We start from the raw sequence: 19946 nt of genomic DNA on the forward strand, positions 1-19946 counted from the left end.
GCACGAAGCATGCTCAAAAGCAAGAAACTACCTAAGGAATTTTGGGCGGAGGCAGTAGCGTGTGCAGTCTACTTGACAAACCGATCTCCAACAAGAAGTGTATGGGGAAAGACACCGCAAGAAGCATGGAGTGGAAGAAAGCCTGGCATTTCCCATTTGAGAACCTTTGGAAGTATAACCCATGTTCACGTACCAGACGAGAGAATAACGAAGCTTGATGATAAAAACGAGAGTTTTATCTTCATTGGCTATGATGCTAATTCGAAGGGCTACAAGTTGTACAATCCAAACAATAAGAAGTTTGTGATTAGTCGAGATGTGGTCTTCAACGAAGAAGGAGAATGGGATTTTAACTCTCATACAGATGACTTCAATTTCTTTCCTCAGTTTGAAGAAGATGAGTAGACAATGAGGGAATAACTAGATGAATCTCAACAAGAGCTTGCAACTCCACCCACTTCACCAACATCAACCACTCAAGGAGACTCATCACATTCGTCATCGTCAAGTGGGAGTCAAAGTGAAAGAGTTGTGCAACGCACAAGAAGCCTTAGAGATCTCTATGAGGTAACTGAACGACAAGATAATCTTACATTATTTTGTCTGTTTGCCGATTGTGAACCAGTGAGCTTTCAAGAAGCGGTACAAGAAAATAAATGGAGAGATGCGATGGATGAAGAAATCAAGGCCATCGAGAAGAATGACACATGGGAACTTACCTCACTTCCCAATGGACATAAGGCGATAGGTGTCAAATGGGTCTACAAAATAAAGCAAAACGCCAAAGGAGAGATTGAAAGGCACAAGGTGAGGCTAGTTGCTAAAGGCTATAGTCAAAAGGCTGGAATTGACTATGATGAGGTATTTGCTCCTGTTGCTCGATTGGAGACTATCAGACTAATCATTTCTTTGGCAGCTCAAACAAGTGGAAGATACAACAGATGGATGTAAAGTCCGCCTTCCTAAATGGAGTTATTGAATAGGAAGTTTACATTCAGCAACCATCAGGCTATGAAGTCAAAGGGCACGAAGACAAGGTGTTGAAGTTGAAGAAGGCTCTTTACGGGTTAAAACAAGCACCAAAGGCATGGAATAGCCGAATCGACAAGTACTTCCAAGAGAATGGCTTCAAAAAATGCCCCTACGAGCATGCTCTATATATCAAGATCAAAGATGAAGATATTTTGATCGTGTGTCTCTATGTGGACGATTTGATCTTCACCGGAAGCAACCCAAGCATGTTTAATGAATTCAATTATGTGATGATGAAAAAATTCGAGATGACAGACATGGGGCTCATGGCGTACTACCTTGGCATTGAAGTTAAGCAACAAAATGATGGAATTTTCATTTCACAGGAAAACTATGCAAATGAGATACTGAAGAAGTTCAAGATGGAGAACTGTAAGCCAATAAGCACACCGGCAGAATACAGGATCAAGATGACCAAACATGAAGAAGGAGAAAGTGTAGATCCAATATTATTCAAAAGTTTGGTAGGAAGTCTACGCTATCTAACTTGCACGAGACCCGATATTCTTCACGCAGTTGGATTGGTTAGTCGCTACATGGAATCTCCAACAACCACCCATTTTAAAGCCGCAAAGAGAATTCTTCGCTATCTGAAAGGTACAATTGACTTTGGCTTGTTCTATTCAGTTTCTAATGATTACAAGCTTGTTGGTTATAGCGACAGTGATTGGGGTGGAGACATAGATAATCGAAGGAGCACTACTGGATTCGTATTTTTCATGGGAGATATTGCGTTCACATGGATGTCAAAGAAACAACCGATTGTCACATTGTCCACTTGTGAAGCAGAATATGTTGCTGCTACCTCATGCGTTTGTCATGCAATTTGGCTTAGAAATCTATTGAAGGAGATATGTTTGATACAAGAAGAGCCTACCAAGGTTTGTGTCGACAACAAGTCAACCATTGCCTTAGCTAAGAATCCAGTATTCCATGATCGAAGCAAGCACATTGATATTCGCTACCACTATATAAGGGAGTGTGTTGCAAGAAAAGATGTGGAAGTTGAATACGTGAAGTCACAAGATCAAGTTGCTGATATTTTTATCAAGCCACTGACCAGCGAAGATTTCCTAAGATTAAGGAACCTACTAGGGGTCACGAGATCAAGTTTAAGGGGGGTGTTGGATCATAAACTTGATCCATTATGGGAGCCTAAACCCAAACCCAAACTAAATTGATGTCATTACTTACACCATTTAATTAAAGATGTCATTGCTTACATCATTTAAGTAATGATGTCATTGCTTACATCAATTTAGTTAGGTAAGAGTTATATATTTGTTGAATTTGTAATGGTTTAAATTAGTTTATTTGTGTGGTGTAGGATTGTTCTTGAGTAGTATAAATACCCCTTCCCATTTTAGTTTTAAGCATCAAGAAAAATTAAGAGCTTCTAAGTGAGTGAAGAAGCAAAGTCCTATAAGAGTGAGTTGTAGTTCTTGTTTTTGAGTGAGAGTGCTCTTGTAATATTTCTTTGAGTTTCAATAAAAGTTGTTTGTGTGAGTGTTTTATTTCCAACACGACCATCATTCAGATAGCCTGGTGCTATTACCTTTATTATATTTGATAGGAGAGGAATGGTAGATTACATACGAATAGTCCTCGTCGAATTGAGTGTATGGTTCTGCAGATAAAGCATATTGTCAGATTGAGATTGAGGGGGATATACTAGGGTTGTTCTTCCTTCTTATGTGCTTGCTACATAATGAGATTTAGTATAGCTTTTCTTTTCTTTTGCTTATGGTGTTTATAGGTTCTACATTATTTACTTTCCCCTGGTTGTAATTGGCTTGTATAGTTAGATTTTTTTGAATGAAGAAAATTAAATTTATCAAAAAAAAAATCATGAAGGTTTCATCTCCTCAATCTCCAAAACACCTCATCCAATCCTTTTTTTAATATATCTTTAGTGATTAGCCCCACCACTTCATCATTCTTCTACTTTTGCTGTTGATAAACAATTCTAAAATCCCTCAAATTCCAAATGCTTTTTCCTGCCCTAATGATCAATGGGATGAACATGAAGTGAATCTATTTAGTTTGAAGGAATGAACATGTGCTCGTTAATAAAGGCCTAGACTTAGCATGGAAAGGCTATGTTTAGGCTTTGGTAAAGAGGAATGGCTAAAGCCTAGATTCTAGCAGTATTGCTTCTGGAGAAAAATATGGTTTATTAGAACCTGGGATTTAACCTAATCTTTCATTTTTCTTCTTCTTCAAATGGATTGCAATTGAAGTTAATTCAGGGAATTTTAGAATTGAGCCTAATGTCCAATAAAGCCAGGGAAACAGGGAAGATGGAACGTGAAACACATCTGCTGTTGATTTAAACAGCTAGGCCCACTGTATCATAGCAAGGAACCATATAATTGCACATTTACATTTCAAATTTCAAGTAAAAAAATGCTTTTTGACCCAAATTATCCGCATAATCTAAAAATTTACTGCTAATTGATAAAAAGATTAGGAGATAAAGATTGCATTATTAGCCTTTGTAACCATATTGAAGCCGGAAATCACTCTTAATTAATAACCGACAAGAGAAATTCCTCACTCTTACTTTGTGCTTTCCATGTTTGCTTCCTCTCACAATCTCCATTTTCATGCCAAAATTTTCTCAAGAACAAAACATAAAAGTAAAACAACCAAATCCAAGAATCTCATCTTCTTCACTTGCTTCTTGTAGCTCATTTTTCTGTTCTTTTAGACAAGAACTGGTGTCAAACTCATGGCATGTAGCCTTAGAGACTTGTACCATGCAATTATTTATCAACCTGTGACACAAAACATTTGATCACAATCAAAATCTATACTTTTTATGCTTCTGGGTAAAAAATGGGGACTGCAACATCATCCATGGCAGCAAAGTTTGCATTTTTCCCGCCGAACCCACCTTCCTACAACATAATCGTGGAGGAAGCTAGTGGGAAAATGAAGTTCTCAGATGCTAATTACCAGAGAGATAATGTGGATATATTTAAGCTGCGTACCAAGAGAGGGAATGAGATTGTGGCTATGTATGTCAAGAACCCATCAGCTTCATTGACAGTGCTGTATTCTCATGGAAATGCTGCTGATATTGGTCAGATGTATCACATTTTCACTGAGCTCAGTGTCCACCTTAATGTAAATCTTTTGGGGTCAGTTACTATTGTATATCAAATGTTCATTTATTTTTCGTTTAGATTAACCCTGAAAATGGAAGGGAAAAGGTTTCAAATTTAGAATCAAGGAGAATCATATGATTTTTTTTTGTGTTGATGGCTTGATGCAGATATGATTACTCAGGATATGGACAATCCACTGGAAAGGTATAATCTGTTTCTCTTTCATTTCAATGCAGGATTTTAGAATCAAGCAGAATGAACATTTTTTTTATTCGATAGACTTACAATCATTTGGCAATGAAGGTTCAAATATCCCTTCAAACTATATGCTCGACCATGGACCTCTAGTGATAACGACTAGACATATGAAATATGAACATAAAACCCTTTTATCTTGTCAGTTTATGTTGTCTATTACCATGTGAAAGTCTTCTCCTAGTACAACAACAAAACCCCATGTTCTTTGTGTTTTTCTAACATCTATATTGATTGGGAGACTCACTATTCTGATGATTCTATACGTATATAGCCTAGTGAGCAGGACACATATGCAGACATAGAAGCAGCTAACAAATGTTTGGGAGAGATGTATGGAGTAAAACAGGAAGACACAATATTATATGGACAATCAGTTGGGAGTGGTCCTACTTTAGAATTAGCCATCCGGTTGCCTCACTTGAGGGCTGTAATTCTGCACAGTCCGATCTTGTCCGGTCTTCGTGTCATGTATCCGGTCAAGCGTTCATTATGGTTTGACATTTACAAGGTTTTTTTTTTGGTTGGCTTCAATCTCTATTCACCAACTTGGAACTATGCTGAGAATATTTACTGTTTCAACTTGCGACAATAATTCTTCTCTTTTGTTATTTTATTGCAGAACATTGATAAGATCTCTCAAGTTCACTGTCCTGTTCTGGTTATTCATGTGAGTCTGATTCATTGTCGAAATGAAATCAATGCCAAGTTTTCAAATTGATCAGTTTTTGTTATTATTTAACAATGTTTTGCAGGGAACTGAAGATGAAGTGGTGAGTTTTTCTCATGGGAAACGACTTTGGGAACTATGTAAAGAGAAGTATGAGCCATTGTGGCTCAAAGGGGGAAACCATTGTAATTTGGAGCTTTACCCCGAGTACTTAAGCCACCTTGGGAAGTTCATATCAGCCATTGAGAAACTTCAATGTCCTTGCAACACATCGGACCTGAAACCCAAGGATCAATCCGACCAAACTCCGAACAATTCCAACCAAAACGAGGAACAATCCAGTCCAAGCACTGACTATAAAGATAAGGGTAGGCCAAGTTTTGGTCATAGAGAAAAATCCAGGCTAAGCACAGACAGTAGAGACAAAGCAAGAACCAGCATTGACAAAAGAGAGAAATCAAGGAGGAGCATCGATCGCCATATGAAAGCTAGGAACAGCACGGATCATTCGGAGAAAGCAAGAAATAGTTTCGACCGGTTAGATATACATACATTCATATATATATATGAACCCTAAAAGCTCTTTTTTTTTGCAATGATCTGTTGGAACTTGTTGTATTGGCAGACTGGGAGATATGGTACGATCTGTTGGATTGTGCAACGTTGATTGTTTGAAGCAGACAGCAGCTGAGGTTTGAGTCGATAGAGATTTTGTGTTCAGTTCATCAGTCGCTCCACTTTGGGATGTTTTGGTTGTTGGTATTTCTCGTACGTATGCATGAAACATCCTCATTAGATGGTTTCATTTTTCATTTTATCATTTGGTCGTTGAATTTCTTTGTCGGGTTTAATTGGAAATAAGAAAATTATTGAAGATGGTAGTTTTTATGCATTTTGAAGTTTGTAATCATCAAATGATCGTTAAAAAGTATTCAAACATTGAGAGATTAAATTACTTTACGTCAAAAGAATTAAATTCGACAATGCATGTCCAGTCAATTTATATTTATGAACAAGTTTATGTAATGTAGGAATGAAGTTAGGATTCAAGTTTAAAGAGTGTAAATTATGATTAATAATAAAAATTAAGATAAATTAAAACTTAACGTCTAAATATATATTTGTCTTTATATATATATTAATATTAAAGAAATGACAAAAATACAACGTTCGTCATTGAATTTTACTTTTTCTTTTATTTTACTCATTATACTTCCAGTTTTTTTAATTTACTCACCGAATTTTTGAATTACTATTTTTTTATCACTCTAAATTATTTTATTATTATTTTTATATGACGTGACATTGTTTATTATTATGTAATATAAAAAATAATTTTATTATTATTTCGAAGGTTGACAGTGGGAGACGGTTATTTACCCATTGACATCGAACGCTTCCACCCCTGATATTTCTGGTGCTCGAACTCATGATCTCAAAGAATAAAAATAATTTTTTAAGATCGAGGTGGCTCGGTTCATTCTTGTCTTTCAATTATATAGCATGACAAATTAACATTTTTCTATGCTTCCATACTATTATTATGAGGATAAATTACAAATTTTATTACTAAACTTTACTCTCTTTCCTATTTTTCTCACTGAATTTTAAAATTTTCTCATTGAACTTAATACATTGGGTTTTTTTGGTACTCTATCTTTAAATAGTTAACGGTGTCGAAACAATGCTATTTCAAAAGAACAAAATTTTCACTAAAATGATATCGTTTTGCATCTACATAAAATCTCATTTATAACGTCGTTAGTGAGAAAACGACTGAGTGATAAAAAACCTAATGTATTAAATTCTATGAAAAATTTGAAAAGATTTAAAGTACAATGTGTGAAATAGGAGAGAGAGTAAAGGTTAGTTACCAAATTTGTAATTTACCCTTATTATTATTTGAATTCTAACAATTACAGAAAGAAAGAAAGAAAGAAAATAATAGAAGGATAATATTGTAGTATTAAATGGCTGAAATGGCCGAATCTGAGCCTTACAATTCCAAAAACAAAACTTTGGCTCCTTGTTTCCCAATTTCTAGAACCCTCCTCTCTCTCCCTTAAACCCCCCCCCCCTTTCTCTCCATTCAGTAGGGTTTTTAGTTAGCAAAATTTTATTTTCCTCTCCATGGCTTCAATCCTAAGTAGAAGTTTAGCTACTCCATCTTTAGCCTCTCTCCCTTTAACAGACCCCAACAAGGCCTTCAGTCTCAGAAGCGCTTTTCTACCTCCAAATGGCCTCACCAAGGCCTTCCTTTCCACTGGATTGAGGTGGAAACTTGAGAAGAGAAACAACCGGATAGCTTTCCGTTGTGAAGCTTCGGCTGTGGCTGAGAAAGAGGCTGAAGAGACCTCCGGGGAGAAATTTGAGTACCAAGCCGAGGTGGGTTTCCTTTGCTTTTAATGGGTTTTGCTCCTTTTTTCTTCTTCGTGGGATATTTATGGATTTATGTAGTGGATTTGTTGTTGGAATGAACTGTTGTTGGTTAAAGGTAGATGCTTGTTTATATTTAAAATGTTTTATCCTCTATATTCTATTCTGAAATTAATACAAGTTCACAAATGATTGCAGGTTAGTCGCTTATTGGATTTGATTGTTCACAGTCTATACAGCCATAAAGAGGTGTTTTTGAGAGAGCTTGTGAGGTGAGCATAAATGAAGACTCGGTTTTCGTTCAAAACGTTTGTCTTAATAGATTTTCGCTCATTGTTTCAACGTAGAGATTAGGCAATTGACAAAGTTTCAATTTTGGTACTTCAGTAATGCGAGTGATGCTTTAGATAAACTTAGATTCTTGAGCGTGACTGAGCCCTCTCTTCTTGGAGATGCTGGAGAACTAGAGATTCGCATCAAACCCGACCCAGATAACGGGACTATCACTATAACGTATGATTTTTATGACTTCTCTTCCTGAAAAATATATATATATATATATATATATATATAGGACTTAATAAATAAATGAAATCAATGTTTTTCCAGAGATACGGGTATTGGAATGACAAAAGAAGAACTCATTGACTGTCTTGGAACAATTGCTCAAAGTGGTACATCTAAATTTCTTAAGGCTCTTAAGGTAATATCTTTTGTAATTTAAAATGCTTCTCTTTTAAAATAAAGAAAATAAATGTTTCTGGTTACTTATTCAAAATCTTAATATTTGCAGGAAAATAAGGATCTCGGCGCAGATAATGGTTTGATCGGTCAATTTGGTGTTGGATTCTATTCTGCTTTTCTTGTTGCTGATAAGGTAGAAGGCTGTCTGCTTAATTGATAACTTACATTATCATCTTCTGCTTCGGCATGAAGATTTTCGTTCAATAATTTTCATGCAAGTGGTGATTGGGTTGCTGGCTTATTTGTTTCTTGGGAAGGTTTCTGTATCCACAAAGAGCCCAAAGTCGGAGAAGCAATATGTTTGGGAAGCTGTAGCAGACAGTAGCTCCTATGTGATTAGGGAGGAAAATGATCCAGGAAAGCTTCTAGTCCGTGGCACACAGATTACACTTTATTTAAGGGTACTCTATCTTTTCATTATTTTTCCTACTTTACATCCTATTTGAATGTATTTGCGTTTGTATGTTTAAATATTAATGAAGGTAGTAAATAGAATTGAGGTTTTAATGTAGTGCATAGTGTTACAACTGCCTTAGAAGCTCTTGGTTCTTCAAATTGACTATTATTCTAAGTGCCAAATGTCTAAAATATGGTTGTCTTGCAGCCGGATGACAAGTATGAATTCTCGGATCCTGCCAGAATTCAGAATTTGGTGAAGAATTATTCCCAGTTCGTTTCTTTCCCAATCTACACTTGGCAAGAAAAATCAAGGACAATTGAGGTTAGTGTGCATGCTTAAGTTCTAATTTGGATATAGTTCATTCCTTCTCAATGCGTGCTTTAGGCATTTGGATTCAATTTACGGATATCAAATGAATACTTGTCCTTTCCGCTCTGCTCCCTTGTGACACGTCATCTCATCTCATTGCTGATTATGTCCCTCATGGATGGTCCAAGTTGTTTCAAATGGTTTAAAGATTCTTATCTGGTTTGATTTTTGTATTATGTATAAAACAATTAACAGGATTTGTTTATTTTAAAGGTGTTACTGCCAGGTTTATTCTCTTGAAATTTTTGTCCTGATCTCATATCCAATGACAGAGTCACTCTGTTTTGTTATAAGCACTTCCATTCTAAGCTCATCGAAAATATCTCTTCAACCATTCTATACTATTTTTTTTTATCTTTGAGCAGGTAGAGGAGGAAGAGCCACCAAAAGAAGGGGAAGAAGTAAAGCCAGAGGTGACTTGCCATTGCTTTCTGATATAATTGTTACTAGCAATTAGGTAACAATCTTCTTGGTAAACATGGTATTATTGTTGGCTTGTGTTATTCATAGGATGTGAAGAAGAAGAAGACAACTAAAACTGAGAAGTATTGGGACTGGGAATTAGCAAACGAAACAAAACCAATATGGGTGAGTTTTTCTTTTTTCTGCCCCTAATATACAATTTAAGATGCTCCTTTTTATTCAGAATGTCACTTTATTTTCCGTATGTCTGTTGTAGATGCGCAATCCTAAGGAAGTTGAAAAAGATGAGTACAATGAATTCTACAAGAAGACTTTCAATGAGTTCTTGGACCCACTTGGATATACTCACTTCACTACTGAGGTATGCATGCAACTGTAATTTATGAATTGACTCCCTGTGTAACTAGTCATTGAAGTTTCTTTGAATATCATGCAGGGTGAGGTGGAATTTAGGAGTGTTCTGTACATTCCCGGCATGGGTCCTCTAAACAATGAGGACGTAGTAAATCCAAAAACAAAGAACATACGCTTGTATGTGAAACGTGTATTTATATCAGATGATTTTGATGGAGAGCTGGTAAGTTTTAACCTGGTCACCTGATAGCTGTTTTGCAATATTGGCTTTTGCAGGAATGACTTGTCGGGATATATCATGGTCCTTTATTGGATAAATTTTGGATTATTAAGAAATTTTATAACTAATTTTTTTTGGCTTGGTTTGATATCCTGTTCTCCATCCATTTCTTGTATGTTTCGATAAATTCATTAGAAGGTTCTTTGATATTTTGAACTGGAAAAGTATTTCCACATTCAAGTTGTGTACGACAAACAAAGATATTCTCTTCTATAAACAAAGTATAAATTCTGGATATTCACCAAAGTGTAGGGAAAAAGATTGTTTAATTTGTTTTACCTTGTTCTCTTGTTCAAGGTGGCTGGATTGTGTACTCTGTATGACTGTGATACATATAGCATTTCCTTGTGTTATCAAGTTTTTACTTGTATTTGAACTTAATGTTATTTTTCAGTTTCCACGATACTTGAGCTTCGTGAAGGGTGTTGTGGACTCTGATGATCTTCCACTTAATGTTTCTCGTGAGATCCTCCAAGAAAGCCGTATTGTAAGATTGATTTTGTATACTTTTCTTTAGTCATATTTTACTTACTCCTGTGTCTGTTAATCCTCATGTAATTTTTTACTCTCAGTTTAGGGTCTATGACCGACTCTGCTAACTATTTAGCGTTTACTATTATGTTTCCATATTGAATTTATTATGGTTATTGTGTATCAGGTGAGAATTATGAGAAAGAGGCTTGTCAGGAAATCATTTGACATGATTCAAGAAATTTCTGAAAGTGAAAATAAAGAGGTATGTTGTTTGATGCAAGTGGTATTTCTTTTTACCATTGCTGACCTGAACTTTATCTACTAACATGGACTATGGTGAACTTGATATCAGGATTACAAAAAGTTCTGGGAGAACTTTGGCAGGTTCCTAAAGTTAGGATGCATTGAAGACACTGGTAATCACAAGCGTATAACACCATTACTTCGGTTTTACACATCAAAAAACGAGGAGGAATTGACAAGTTTGGATGAGTATGTTGAAAATATGGGAGAGAATCAAAAGGCTATTTATTACTTGGCAACTGACAGCTTGAAAAGTGCCAAGACTGCTCCATTTTTGGAGAAATTGGTTCAAAAAGACATTGAGGTGTGTATGTCGATTTGGCATTGGATTTTCAAGTGTCAAAATAATCCAAGATTTCATGTCTATAGTTTGCTCCATGACATTTGGAGTATTTCCAATTTTCGGGCTAAAATTGTTATATAGTTTATTGAATTACCTGAATAGAAATTAGTTAAATGTTGGCTACTTGATATAGTAGATAGGATGGCAGAGATTCTTTTATTCCTTCCATATTATTTTGGATGAATCAATTTATTCTCCAGCTAAAATCGGCAAGTCTACATACAGTATAACAAACTTCTTAGCAGTAAACATACGAACAATAGAAGACTGTAAAAACGAAAGTACAACTGTTAAATCCAATAATTTATTCTTGTTATTACTAGCGCGTTTTTTCTTGTCCCATTATAGTAACTGATATAGCATTTTGTTTTAGGTTCTATATTTAATTGAGCCAATAGATGAAGTTGCCATCCAAAACCTGCAGACCTACAAAGAGAAGAAATTTGTTGATATTAGCAAGGAAGACTTGGAGCTGGGTTAGTATTTATTGTGTCGTATTCTTTTTTAAATTATGTACTTTTTGGTTGGAGGGGGAGGGGCATCTTTCTTTGGCAGCCTTGCTCTTCATCAGATGGCTGGTGCGCATCTGATGGAATTTGTTGTTATACCAATTACCAGGTGATGAAGATGAGGTAAACGAGAGGGAAACCAAACAAGAATTCAATCTTCTCTGTGATTGGATAAAGCAACAACTGGGGGACAAGGTGGCCAAAGTCCAAATTTCAAAGCGACTAAGTTCATCACCTTGTGTGCTTGTTTCTGGCAAGTTTGGATGGTCAGCTAACATGGAAAGGTGAGGCTTTATTTATTTCTCTCCATGAGTTAGAAACATACATTAACATTCCTTGACTAATATTTTCGATTCATTATGAAGATTGATGAAAGCACAAGCGCTTGGAGATACAGCAAGTTTGGAGTTCATGAGGGGAAGGAGGATCCTGGAGATTAATCCAGATCATCCTATTATTAAAGACTTGAATGTAAGATCATTTTAGTTCAACTTGATTGAAGATATTATAGGGTAGCATTCTTTTAACTATATTTATCTTTCAATGTGATAAAACAGTTGATACTTATCATTGAGACCATAAGAAAGCACAAAGAATGGAAGCATTATACTTAACCCTATTTTTTCAGATAATTACTATGTAGAACCAATATGAACTGTAGTAGTAGTTGCACTAATGAGATCATGCTCCTGATTAGAAATAGCAGCTGTACGTTGTTTAAGCTGTAGTGGTGATCTAACTGTTGATTGTTAGAGGTCTACTATTACAGAAATGTTGATATACCAAGACTTGTTGCCCTTATGTTTTGTTTCTTCTGACGGCTACGAGGTTTATTTTCCTTGCAGGCTGCATGCAAGAATGCACCCGAAAGCAGTGATGCCAAGAGAGCTGTTGACTTATTATATGATACAGCATTGATCTCCAGTGGTTTTTCTGTAGGTTGACTGGATCATTTTTTTTGAACATTTTTGCAGACATTTAAGTAACATTTTTCTTACGGTCTTCATCATGCAGCCTGACAGCCCTGCTGAGTTGGGTAGCAAGATATACGAGATGATGGCAATGGCACTCGGAGGAAGATGGGGTAGATCAGAGGACAAGGATGAAGTCAAAGCATCAGAAGTGAGTGCTGTTGAAACCGATGTGAGTGCAACTGAAGAAGGCTCAGAGAACCAAGTTATTGAACCATCGGAAGTAAGGACGGAGAGTGATCCTTGGCAAGATTAAAAATGTCGTGTAAAATTTAAATAGAACTTTTGACAAAGAAAATCCAAGATGAAAAGAAAAAATTGTGGGTTGGGTTGGGAAAGTTAAGGAGATGAGTCATAATGAATTCGGGCTGTCCCTATGGTGGATTGGATGGAAGTGTTACTTATACGCGAGGTTTTGTAGCATTTAGTTGAAGTTTTGTGATCTTTTATTTTTTGGAGTCGATTTATGTTTCCCTTTCGATCTCCATCAGCATCTTTTAACCATTTCCAAGCAATGTTCCGACTTTAACAGATAACCTTTAGCTATTGTCTGCTAGCAACCGATGAATATGTAGAAGACAAGCATATTTTAGTAATCTTTTAGTCGCAATTGACAACCAAAGCTGCCGAATGGATTTGGGTTTCTGTTCTGTTTGTTTAATCTAATTTCTCGACTGATGATTATAGTAAAGATTTTCTTAAAGCAACTCTCAAATAAAATAAAGAACGAGATAAGATCAAACCTTCTATACATGGTGTATCAAGACCTTATTTAATAAGCACCATAGCCATTACAACAAATCATGGCGTCTTTTTCAATAGAAGATTTTGTTGATGATGGGGTTCTCAAGGAATTGCTTCCAAAGTTATTAGAAGGCTGGGATGACGTTCCGACTTTAAAGATCATGAATTCAGAGGATATGATGCAATCAACATGACACAATATCAAAAGGTTAATATAAACCTTCTAGCTCTCTAAATGATATAAAATTTTCACTTGGTATTCATATAACAGCCGATTTGTTTCTATGTTCTTTCAGGATGCTCTGGAAATCAGAAAGTACCTTCATGATCGTTCTTTGATTCAATATGGAGATCAGCTAGAGGCCTCGAGGAAATCACTACCGGAGCTCCTTAACTTGAGCACCAAGAAACTATCTTCACAATTTGGCATGAAATGGGGGCATATTGCACGTTTCACAGATCGAACTGATGCATGCACAGATCCTCTACTGAAATCTTACGGCCTTGGCGCGAGGAAAGACATGGGCACACCAACTAGAAATAACACCATTCATAAGGTTCAATCCATAGCAAAATCCTTGGCAGGAGTAGCTCTGTAGGTCGCCGGAAGAGTCACTTGCTGGTTTGAAGATTAAAGATGGATACATCTTTAAAGGGGTTGTTGCTGCGAGACCAGCCGAGGCTCGAGTCTGCAGTTGTGTACAATCTCCTCCGGTGGTCGACAGCCTGGCACCTTATGCTGCTATTGAAAACATATCGGTTCAGAGATTAACTCCTGTTTATAAGATTGGGATGGAGCCCTTGGTGAAATCCATGACTCCGCCTATGAAAGTTTCGGAACTGTGGTGGGATAAGCCAGCTGTTCTCCTATGCATTCGACGACCGGGGTAAAGTATTAAAACTACTTACAAAGAAACTATGTTTTATCCCCTAAATGATGAAATTGATAGGCATTTCCGTCTTCATTTGTTGCAACAATGATAACATGTGCGTCATGTGCAGAGCTGAAGCTCGCCAGCTCTATGCCAAAAAGCCAATATTTGATGCACTGGCAATCCAAATGTTTGCAGTTCTTCATGAACATATAGAATCAGAGGTGATTTGTATACTTTTAATTCAAAACATTTTCTCGAATGAACTTCCTTCTTCCTCGGATATCGACCTTCCATGCAGGTAAAAGACAAAAGGCCACGCTATTAGGGCGGTGTTGTGACATTGGATCGTACAATAGGATTCTTCAAAGCTCTTGGAGGTGGGAAACTACTTAAAGACAAGTTTCTATCAGGATTTTTGTTCAATCCCCAGGCTATTGCAAACTCTAAACGTGCAAAAGCTCTGGGAATAAACCAGAATTTTAAAGGAGAAGGTGAAATTAAGGGTGGCCTTTTCATAGTTGGTCAAGGAGGAACTGGAATTGCTTACCAGTTTATAGAGAAGAATTTTGGAGATGGGCTCCTGTACCTTAAGTTCTAGAGATATGTGCTAGATTACAGGTAATTTTTATGAACCGTGTCCTTCCAAATCATGTAATTGCTAATTATCATCCAATTACTGCAAAAACCAATTTTTTCTTTCAACATGATGCAGAATCATCAGCAAGATGAAGGCAAATCACCACAAGAATACAAGTGATGTGGCTTCTCATAGTTCTTAATTATCCGCTTACAGATTCATCATACAGCATCACAGTTTTTACTGGCGAGTAATAAATTACCAAAAAAAAAATATTCTGCATTTCCCACATGTCAGCTTTACCCTACGGTCAAACATCTAGAATAAAGTTCCTACCCGAACCGGGAGACTACCTGTATTAATTATATTATATTCATTGTTGGTGGCCTTGACTGTCGGACGTTATTCCATTGGGCCATTATTATTATTATCATCTTCATTGTCATAAAATAGAATCATTCAATAAATTTACATCTCATATCTTTGGGAGTATCAGATTTGTATGTCAAATTCAATGTGAAATTCAAATGAAGACAAGACGGGTAAAGGATAAGACTGTTTTCCCATACATCTTTCCATGATTTCTTGTCCCCTGCTTAAATGCAACAGATTTCCATGGAAAAAATCTGCTTATTAAAGGAATCAATCTTCTGATAAATCCCATTTTTCTAATTTGGTCATATAGAACAACAGTTTCGTACTTTGTTTCCTTTCAACTTGACACTTTTACTGAATAACTTCAAATAGATAAGTACTCAGATCGAATATATCTGTATTCCACATTCACTCACCCTACAATTTCATTTCTTGAGAAAAAAAAGTGAGGCAAGATATGAGAAGATTGAAGAACAAATGCAATCTAATACTTCCCAGTCATCTGTAAATTACAGGAGATTCATCCAATATACTGCTAGATAATACATATAACTCCTATATCATAAAAACTTTCCATAATCAATCTATACATTCTAATCCACCTTACCTCTGACTAGGACACCAATACATTCCCACGTTCAAAAGGAGTTCCACATCTCCACATGGTGACGGAATATGTTTTGACTTGATCTTTGACAGACAATACGGTTAAAGAACCTTGAGCAAGGTAGATATATGGTGGTGACAGTGTATGTCTATACTTTAACCTTCGAAAGAGTGGTAAAGTATGCTACCATATATATTAGTAGTAGGGTTATAATGAATTGCCTGGAATGGAGTCATAGAAGAGAAGGATCAAAGTCCTACTTTTGTATTACCGAACGGTTGAGACTGCAAAAGCATTAGATAAATTTTAATCAGATCAGAGTACATTTGTGAGTTAGGACATTCATGAAAGGGGGTAATACCATTTACATTAAGGCTGTTGGAAGGAGCACCGATTTCATAGTTCATTTGAGCAACATTGTGGAGCTCATCCTCCCATGCATTTGATAGCTAGAACCACAATGTATTGAAATTTAAAATTTGTGGTACTTGTGAATCTTGGTGTTACGTAAATAATCTAATTTTTTTCATATTAGTAACACTTTACAAGATGTTAAAAGACCTATATAAAATGAAGGGAAACCTGATTGGGCTCCTTCAATCCTCCGATCATCGATGTCAAATGAGAAGTAAGAGATCTATGAATAACATCATCATTATTCCCCATTACAGGAAGAGCAGCTTGAACAAGTCCAGGTTGAGATGGGCGCAATGAAGGATAATTGACAGATAAATCCGGAGAAAACCCCAGAGTTGAAGAAGGGCAGGTTCGCGATTGAACAAGCTGCACATCAAAAAAGCAGCTTTTAACGGGTTAGATGAGACATGCATAGATATTAAGGACTCCTATATCTATGCTTGATCAACTTACATCTTTTGCAAGAAGCCCTTCTATATTAAAATCCAGCCTGGGGTTAACCATAGCAAGTTTCATTGACAGAAACTGCAAAAGGAAAGAACATGATTATACTACTGATTAATTCCTAAGTTTTAACAATATTTGCATCAATCCAGAACAAAATTCACGAATTAATTAAATTGAAGTATCTACAATTCCATCATCAACAATTACACTAGATTACTAGAGCACAACAAGGTTGAAAAACAGAAGTTGCAAATTCTGCTCCAATACCTCAACCTGCCGCTGAAGTGACTGCACATAGTTAATTATTTCATCTAGCATCACTGCCTTGCCTGTAACCTGCAAGAACCAATAAACTCTCACACAATAAGTTACGATATCTTTTGTGAATACTGCTGAAAAATCAATATGGTTGTACTCCCTAAGCTATAGGGTCCAAGTTTATCACACCTTGCTGCAACCAGGTACAAGGTCCTGAAGGAACTTCATCCTTTCACTGATCTTTTCTCTCCTTACCTGAAGTGATAACCAATCAACTCCAATCAAACAAAGATGGATGATCTGATACCGCAATTTCAGAGAGTATTCCATATAAAATTTACCCTTTCCGCAAGACTGTGGCTGTTTGTTGCCTGGCCTCTTCGGGCTCTCACATGGATGTATTCTTCTTTTGGCGGATGAGAAGCTGGAGAACCTTGCTTCCCTGCAGTCATATTGATAAATGTAGTTTGCTTCTGGTCACCCTTTTGTTGATTTTCAGCACCATCCCCAGCTGCCTCGGTAGGTGGCCGGCCTCCTTTAGCTTGATCAACCTCAGCATCCTGCCGTAAACTTAGCAATCAAAACTTGGTCGATAAACAAAAGTGAACAATAGATCAGGGAAACAATTAGTGAACATTTTTTTACCTGTAAACCCCTTTTTCTTTTCTTCAAACTAAGACCCTTGGCAGAAGGTTCGCCACCTGTACCATTGAATGTAGATGGTTCTTCTTGACCTACATCGTGACCACTAAACACAGCCTCATCGGATTCATTACCAGAGCCTCCAATTCCATGTTTTGCCTCTTGTTTAGCTCGCACAAGACTCTCACTTTTCCTTTCATTCTCAAGTGGGCTTTCTTTAGCCCTATTTTCAACTTGCAAACAAGCATCTCTAGTAGCTTCAGTAACATTCAACTTACTCTTCTGAGATTCCACACCAGATACAGATTTCCTCCCATTGACTGCGAACATATCTTCAGGTCCTGGCATCAATCCCATTCCTCTAGAATACAGAGCCGTAGACTCAGGCATACCAAAAGGGCTCACCATATCACTAAAACTTCCCTCATTAAAGCTCGAGAACCTCACAGCACCCTCAATGAAAGTCGAATCAACCGGAAACTGTGATAGACTCTGAGGTAGAATCCCAGTCGTATTCGGTAAAAAAAAGCGCCCTTTCAATGCTGAACTTGCAGCATTCCAGCCCATATCAAATGTTCTATCAATGCTACCTCTCAAAGAGGTAAGAGTACCTTTCCCAGTGTCCATTGCATTTGAAGAGATTGCACCATTTTGCACGTTGATGCCACAAAATCCCAAGTTCTGAGAATTAGACGGATGCTCCCAAAGGTTAGAATCAAACGAGTCTGCCATCGAAGCAGAGGCACAAGACGAACCAATAGCCAAAGGATTACTACAAGGAACTACACTCGTACCAGAACTTGTGAGATTGGCACCACCAAACTGCCAATCCGATGGCAAAACAGGTGTTTCGTAGTTTATGCTATTCTCATTCCTGTTTTCTAGCTCAGATTTATCCTTTTCACCTATATCCATCCCTTTTTCAACAAGAGTAGCAGAAGAAAACTCGGTCTACGCCTTCCTCCACAATTATGTTTAACACCTAGCGAACAACAGTTAAAAGTTAGGCTGATGAAAAGAAACTAAACCTTAAAAATTTGACCAATACCTAAATATAGCCTTAAATGCTATAAGATGATCAAATAAAGATCCAACGTCATAAAAGAGACCGGTAGGAAAGAACAACAATAACCAAATCACATGGGAAAATGATCTAAGCCTTTGACATTATCTCAAAACACATTAACAGCAAGCTTCAAGCTAAGTCCAAAAGGGGACTGAAAAAACTTGCAATACAAAGAAGGCATAATCCTAGAAAAGCTGAAATTCACCCACCCCAAAAGAAAGCCACAGAAACTACTCAGAACAATTCTAGAAGAGAACCCCACTTCAATTAATGAACCTCCAAAACCAGAAGTGAAATCATGTAGCAAAGATCCCCGCAAGCTGAAACAGACAATTTCCAAAGCAACAACTGGGAGCACCCAAATTTGCACAAAGCAAAAGAAAAGAAAGCTTTACTGGAGACAAAAAAGGGAACAGAAGAGAAAAAGGAGGTTCAAAGAAGATCTGTAAGAAAAGAGAAATTAAATCTAGTAGAAGCAATCAGTTAAACTAGGAGGAAAAAACAATGGTTTCAGTACAATAAATTCAAAACCCTAGTCAAGAGTTTTTAGCAGAAAAAAACCCAGAAAAGAGAGAGAGAGAGAGAGAGAGAGGGGAACTCTGTGCTTACTTTTTTTGGTACTCTCTCTGCTCTCTCTTTTGATACCCTTTTCTCCTTCTTCTTCTTCAAAAAACTCCAACCCACTCAAAAGTTAATGTTTTTAATGAATTTAAGCAAGCCCTTTTCCCTTTTCTTCCTGCTCAGTAACAGAGCAACTCTGCAACAAAACAGTCAAAAAAGAACCAGAGAAGAAAAAGTAATAAAGGCGAGACTTTTATAACTTCAGAATCTAGATTTAGAGTGAGAGAGAAAAGAAATGGGCATTTGTCTATTTTTGAAGAAGAGGGAATCGAAAGGCAAAGGTCCTGCATTAAAAAGAGAGCTCTTTGATCATTAACCACCGCCACTGCCACTACAAAAATATTACAACCTCCCCCTCGCTTCCTTTAAATCAAAGTCTGTCAATTTACTTTGCTAATTGTATAATATTTAGTTATAATTATACCCATTTGAGCTAGCAACTGACACTGCCAACTCTCATTAGAGGATTTTTCTTTTCTCTTGTAGCTATTATACTTTCTGATTATAAAATATCTTGGGAGGAGAGCTTCAAGATCTTTAATGGAGTTTTGCTTGAAATCTCATTTTCACTCTTTTGTACAAATGTAAATGTCCATATGGGGTCCTGCAGTGAACATAATTATTGACTTTCATTTATATGAACATGGGGTAAAGAAGATCCATGCTATGTCTTTCTCTTATCCACTTCTCGCCATTTTTTCTTC

General features: G+C 36.7%; 3 protein-coding genes and 1 long non-coding RNA gene across 7 annotated transcripts; 3 read left to right on the top strand and 1 right to left on the bottom strand.

Moving 5' to 3' along the window:
* Window positions 1-3555: 3555 nt before the first annotated feature.
* LOC120210709 (alpha/beta hydrolase domain-containing protein 17B-like) lies at window positions 3556-5979 on the top strand. The gene is made up of 6 exons (XM_039209408.1): window positions 3556-4175; window positions 4310-4346; window positions 4672-4908; window positions 5020-5067; window positions 5153-5604; window positions 5693-5979. The coding sequence occupies exons 1-6, from the start codon at window positions 3871-3873 to the stop codon at window positions 5763-5765; spliced, it is 1152 nt and encodes a 383-aa protein (XP_039065339.1). The 5' UTR covers window positions 3556-3870; the 3' UTR covers window positions 5766-5979.
* Window positions 5980-7159: 1180 nt separating this feature from the next.
* Window positions 7160-13040, top strand: LOC120210710 (heat shock protein 90-5, chloroplastic-like). Its single transcript, XM_039209409.1, has 19 exons — window positions 7160-7452; window positions 7642-7715; window positions 7831-7956; window positions 8053-8146; window positions 8237-8320; window positions 8445-8588; window positions 8792-8908; window positions 9322-9369; window positions 9467-9544; window positions 9636-9740; window positions 9816-9956; window positions 10408-10500; window positions 10672-10749; window positions 10840-11094; window positions 11507-11609; window positions 11752-11926; window positions 12008-12113; window positions 12488-12577; window positions 12657-13040. The coding sequence occupies exons 1-19, from the start codon at window positions 7198-7200 to the stop codon at window positions 12867-12869; spliced, it is 2379 nt and encodes a 792-aa protein (XP_039065340.1). The 5' UTR covers window positions 7160-7197; the 3' UTR covers window positions 12870-13040.
* Window positions 13041-13432: 392 nt separating this feature from the next.
* LOC120210591 lies at window positions 13433-15359 on the top strand. 2 transcript variants are annotated; one of them, XR_005524515.1, is made up of 5 exons: window positions 13433-13565; window positions 13654-14244; window positions 14360-14453; window positions 14531-14850; window positions 14945-15359. It is a non-coding gene; the product is annotated as an uncharacterized LOC120210591 (long non-coding RNA). The 2 variants fall into 2 exon arrangements; XR_005524514.1 differs by having other exon boundaries at window positions 14360-14850.
* Window positions 15360-15712: 353 nt separating this feature from the next.
* Window positions 15713-19693, bottom strand: LOC120210711 (transcription factor bHLH49-like). Of its 3 annotated transcripts, none has more exons than XM_039209411.1 (9): window positions 19231-19693; window positions 17559-18537; window positions 17255-17473; window positions 17103-17168; window positions 16923-16991; window positions 16662-16733; window positions 16374-16574; window positions 16160-16240; window positions 15713-16075 (listed from the first exon to the last, which is right to left on the bottom strand). In XM_039209411.1, the coding sequence occupies exons 2-9, from the start codon at window positions 18468-18470 to the stop codon at window positions 16040-16042; spliced, it is 1656 nt and encodes a 551-aa protein (XP_039065342.1). In that variant the 5' UTR covers window positions 18471-18537; window positions 19231-19693; the 3' UTR covers window positions 15713-16039. The 3 variants fall into 3 exon arrangements, with proteins under 3 accessions (XP_039065342.1, XP_039065341.1, XP_039065343.1); XM_039209410.1 differs by lacking the exon at window positions 19231-19693 and adding an exon at window positions 18831-19187; XM_039209412.1 differs by lacking the exon at window positions 19231-19693 and adding an exon at window positions 18738-19185 and having other exon boundaries at window positions 16153-16240; window positions 17559-18539.
* Window positions 19694-19946: the final 253 nt, after the last annotated feature.

This window comes from Hibiscus syriacus, unplaced genomic scaffold, assembly GCF_006381635.1.
Source record: "Hibiscus syriacus cultivar Baekdansim isolate YM2019G1 unplaced genomic scaffold, ASM638163v2 tig00109926_pilon, whole genome shotgun sequence".
Lineage (NCBI taxonomy): Eukaryota > Viridiplantae > Streptophyta > Magnoliopsida > Malvales > Malvaceae > Hibiscus > Hibiscus syriacus.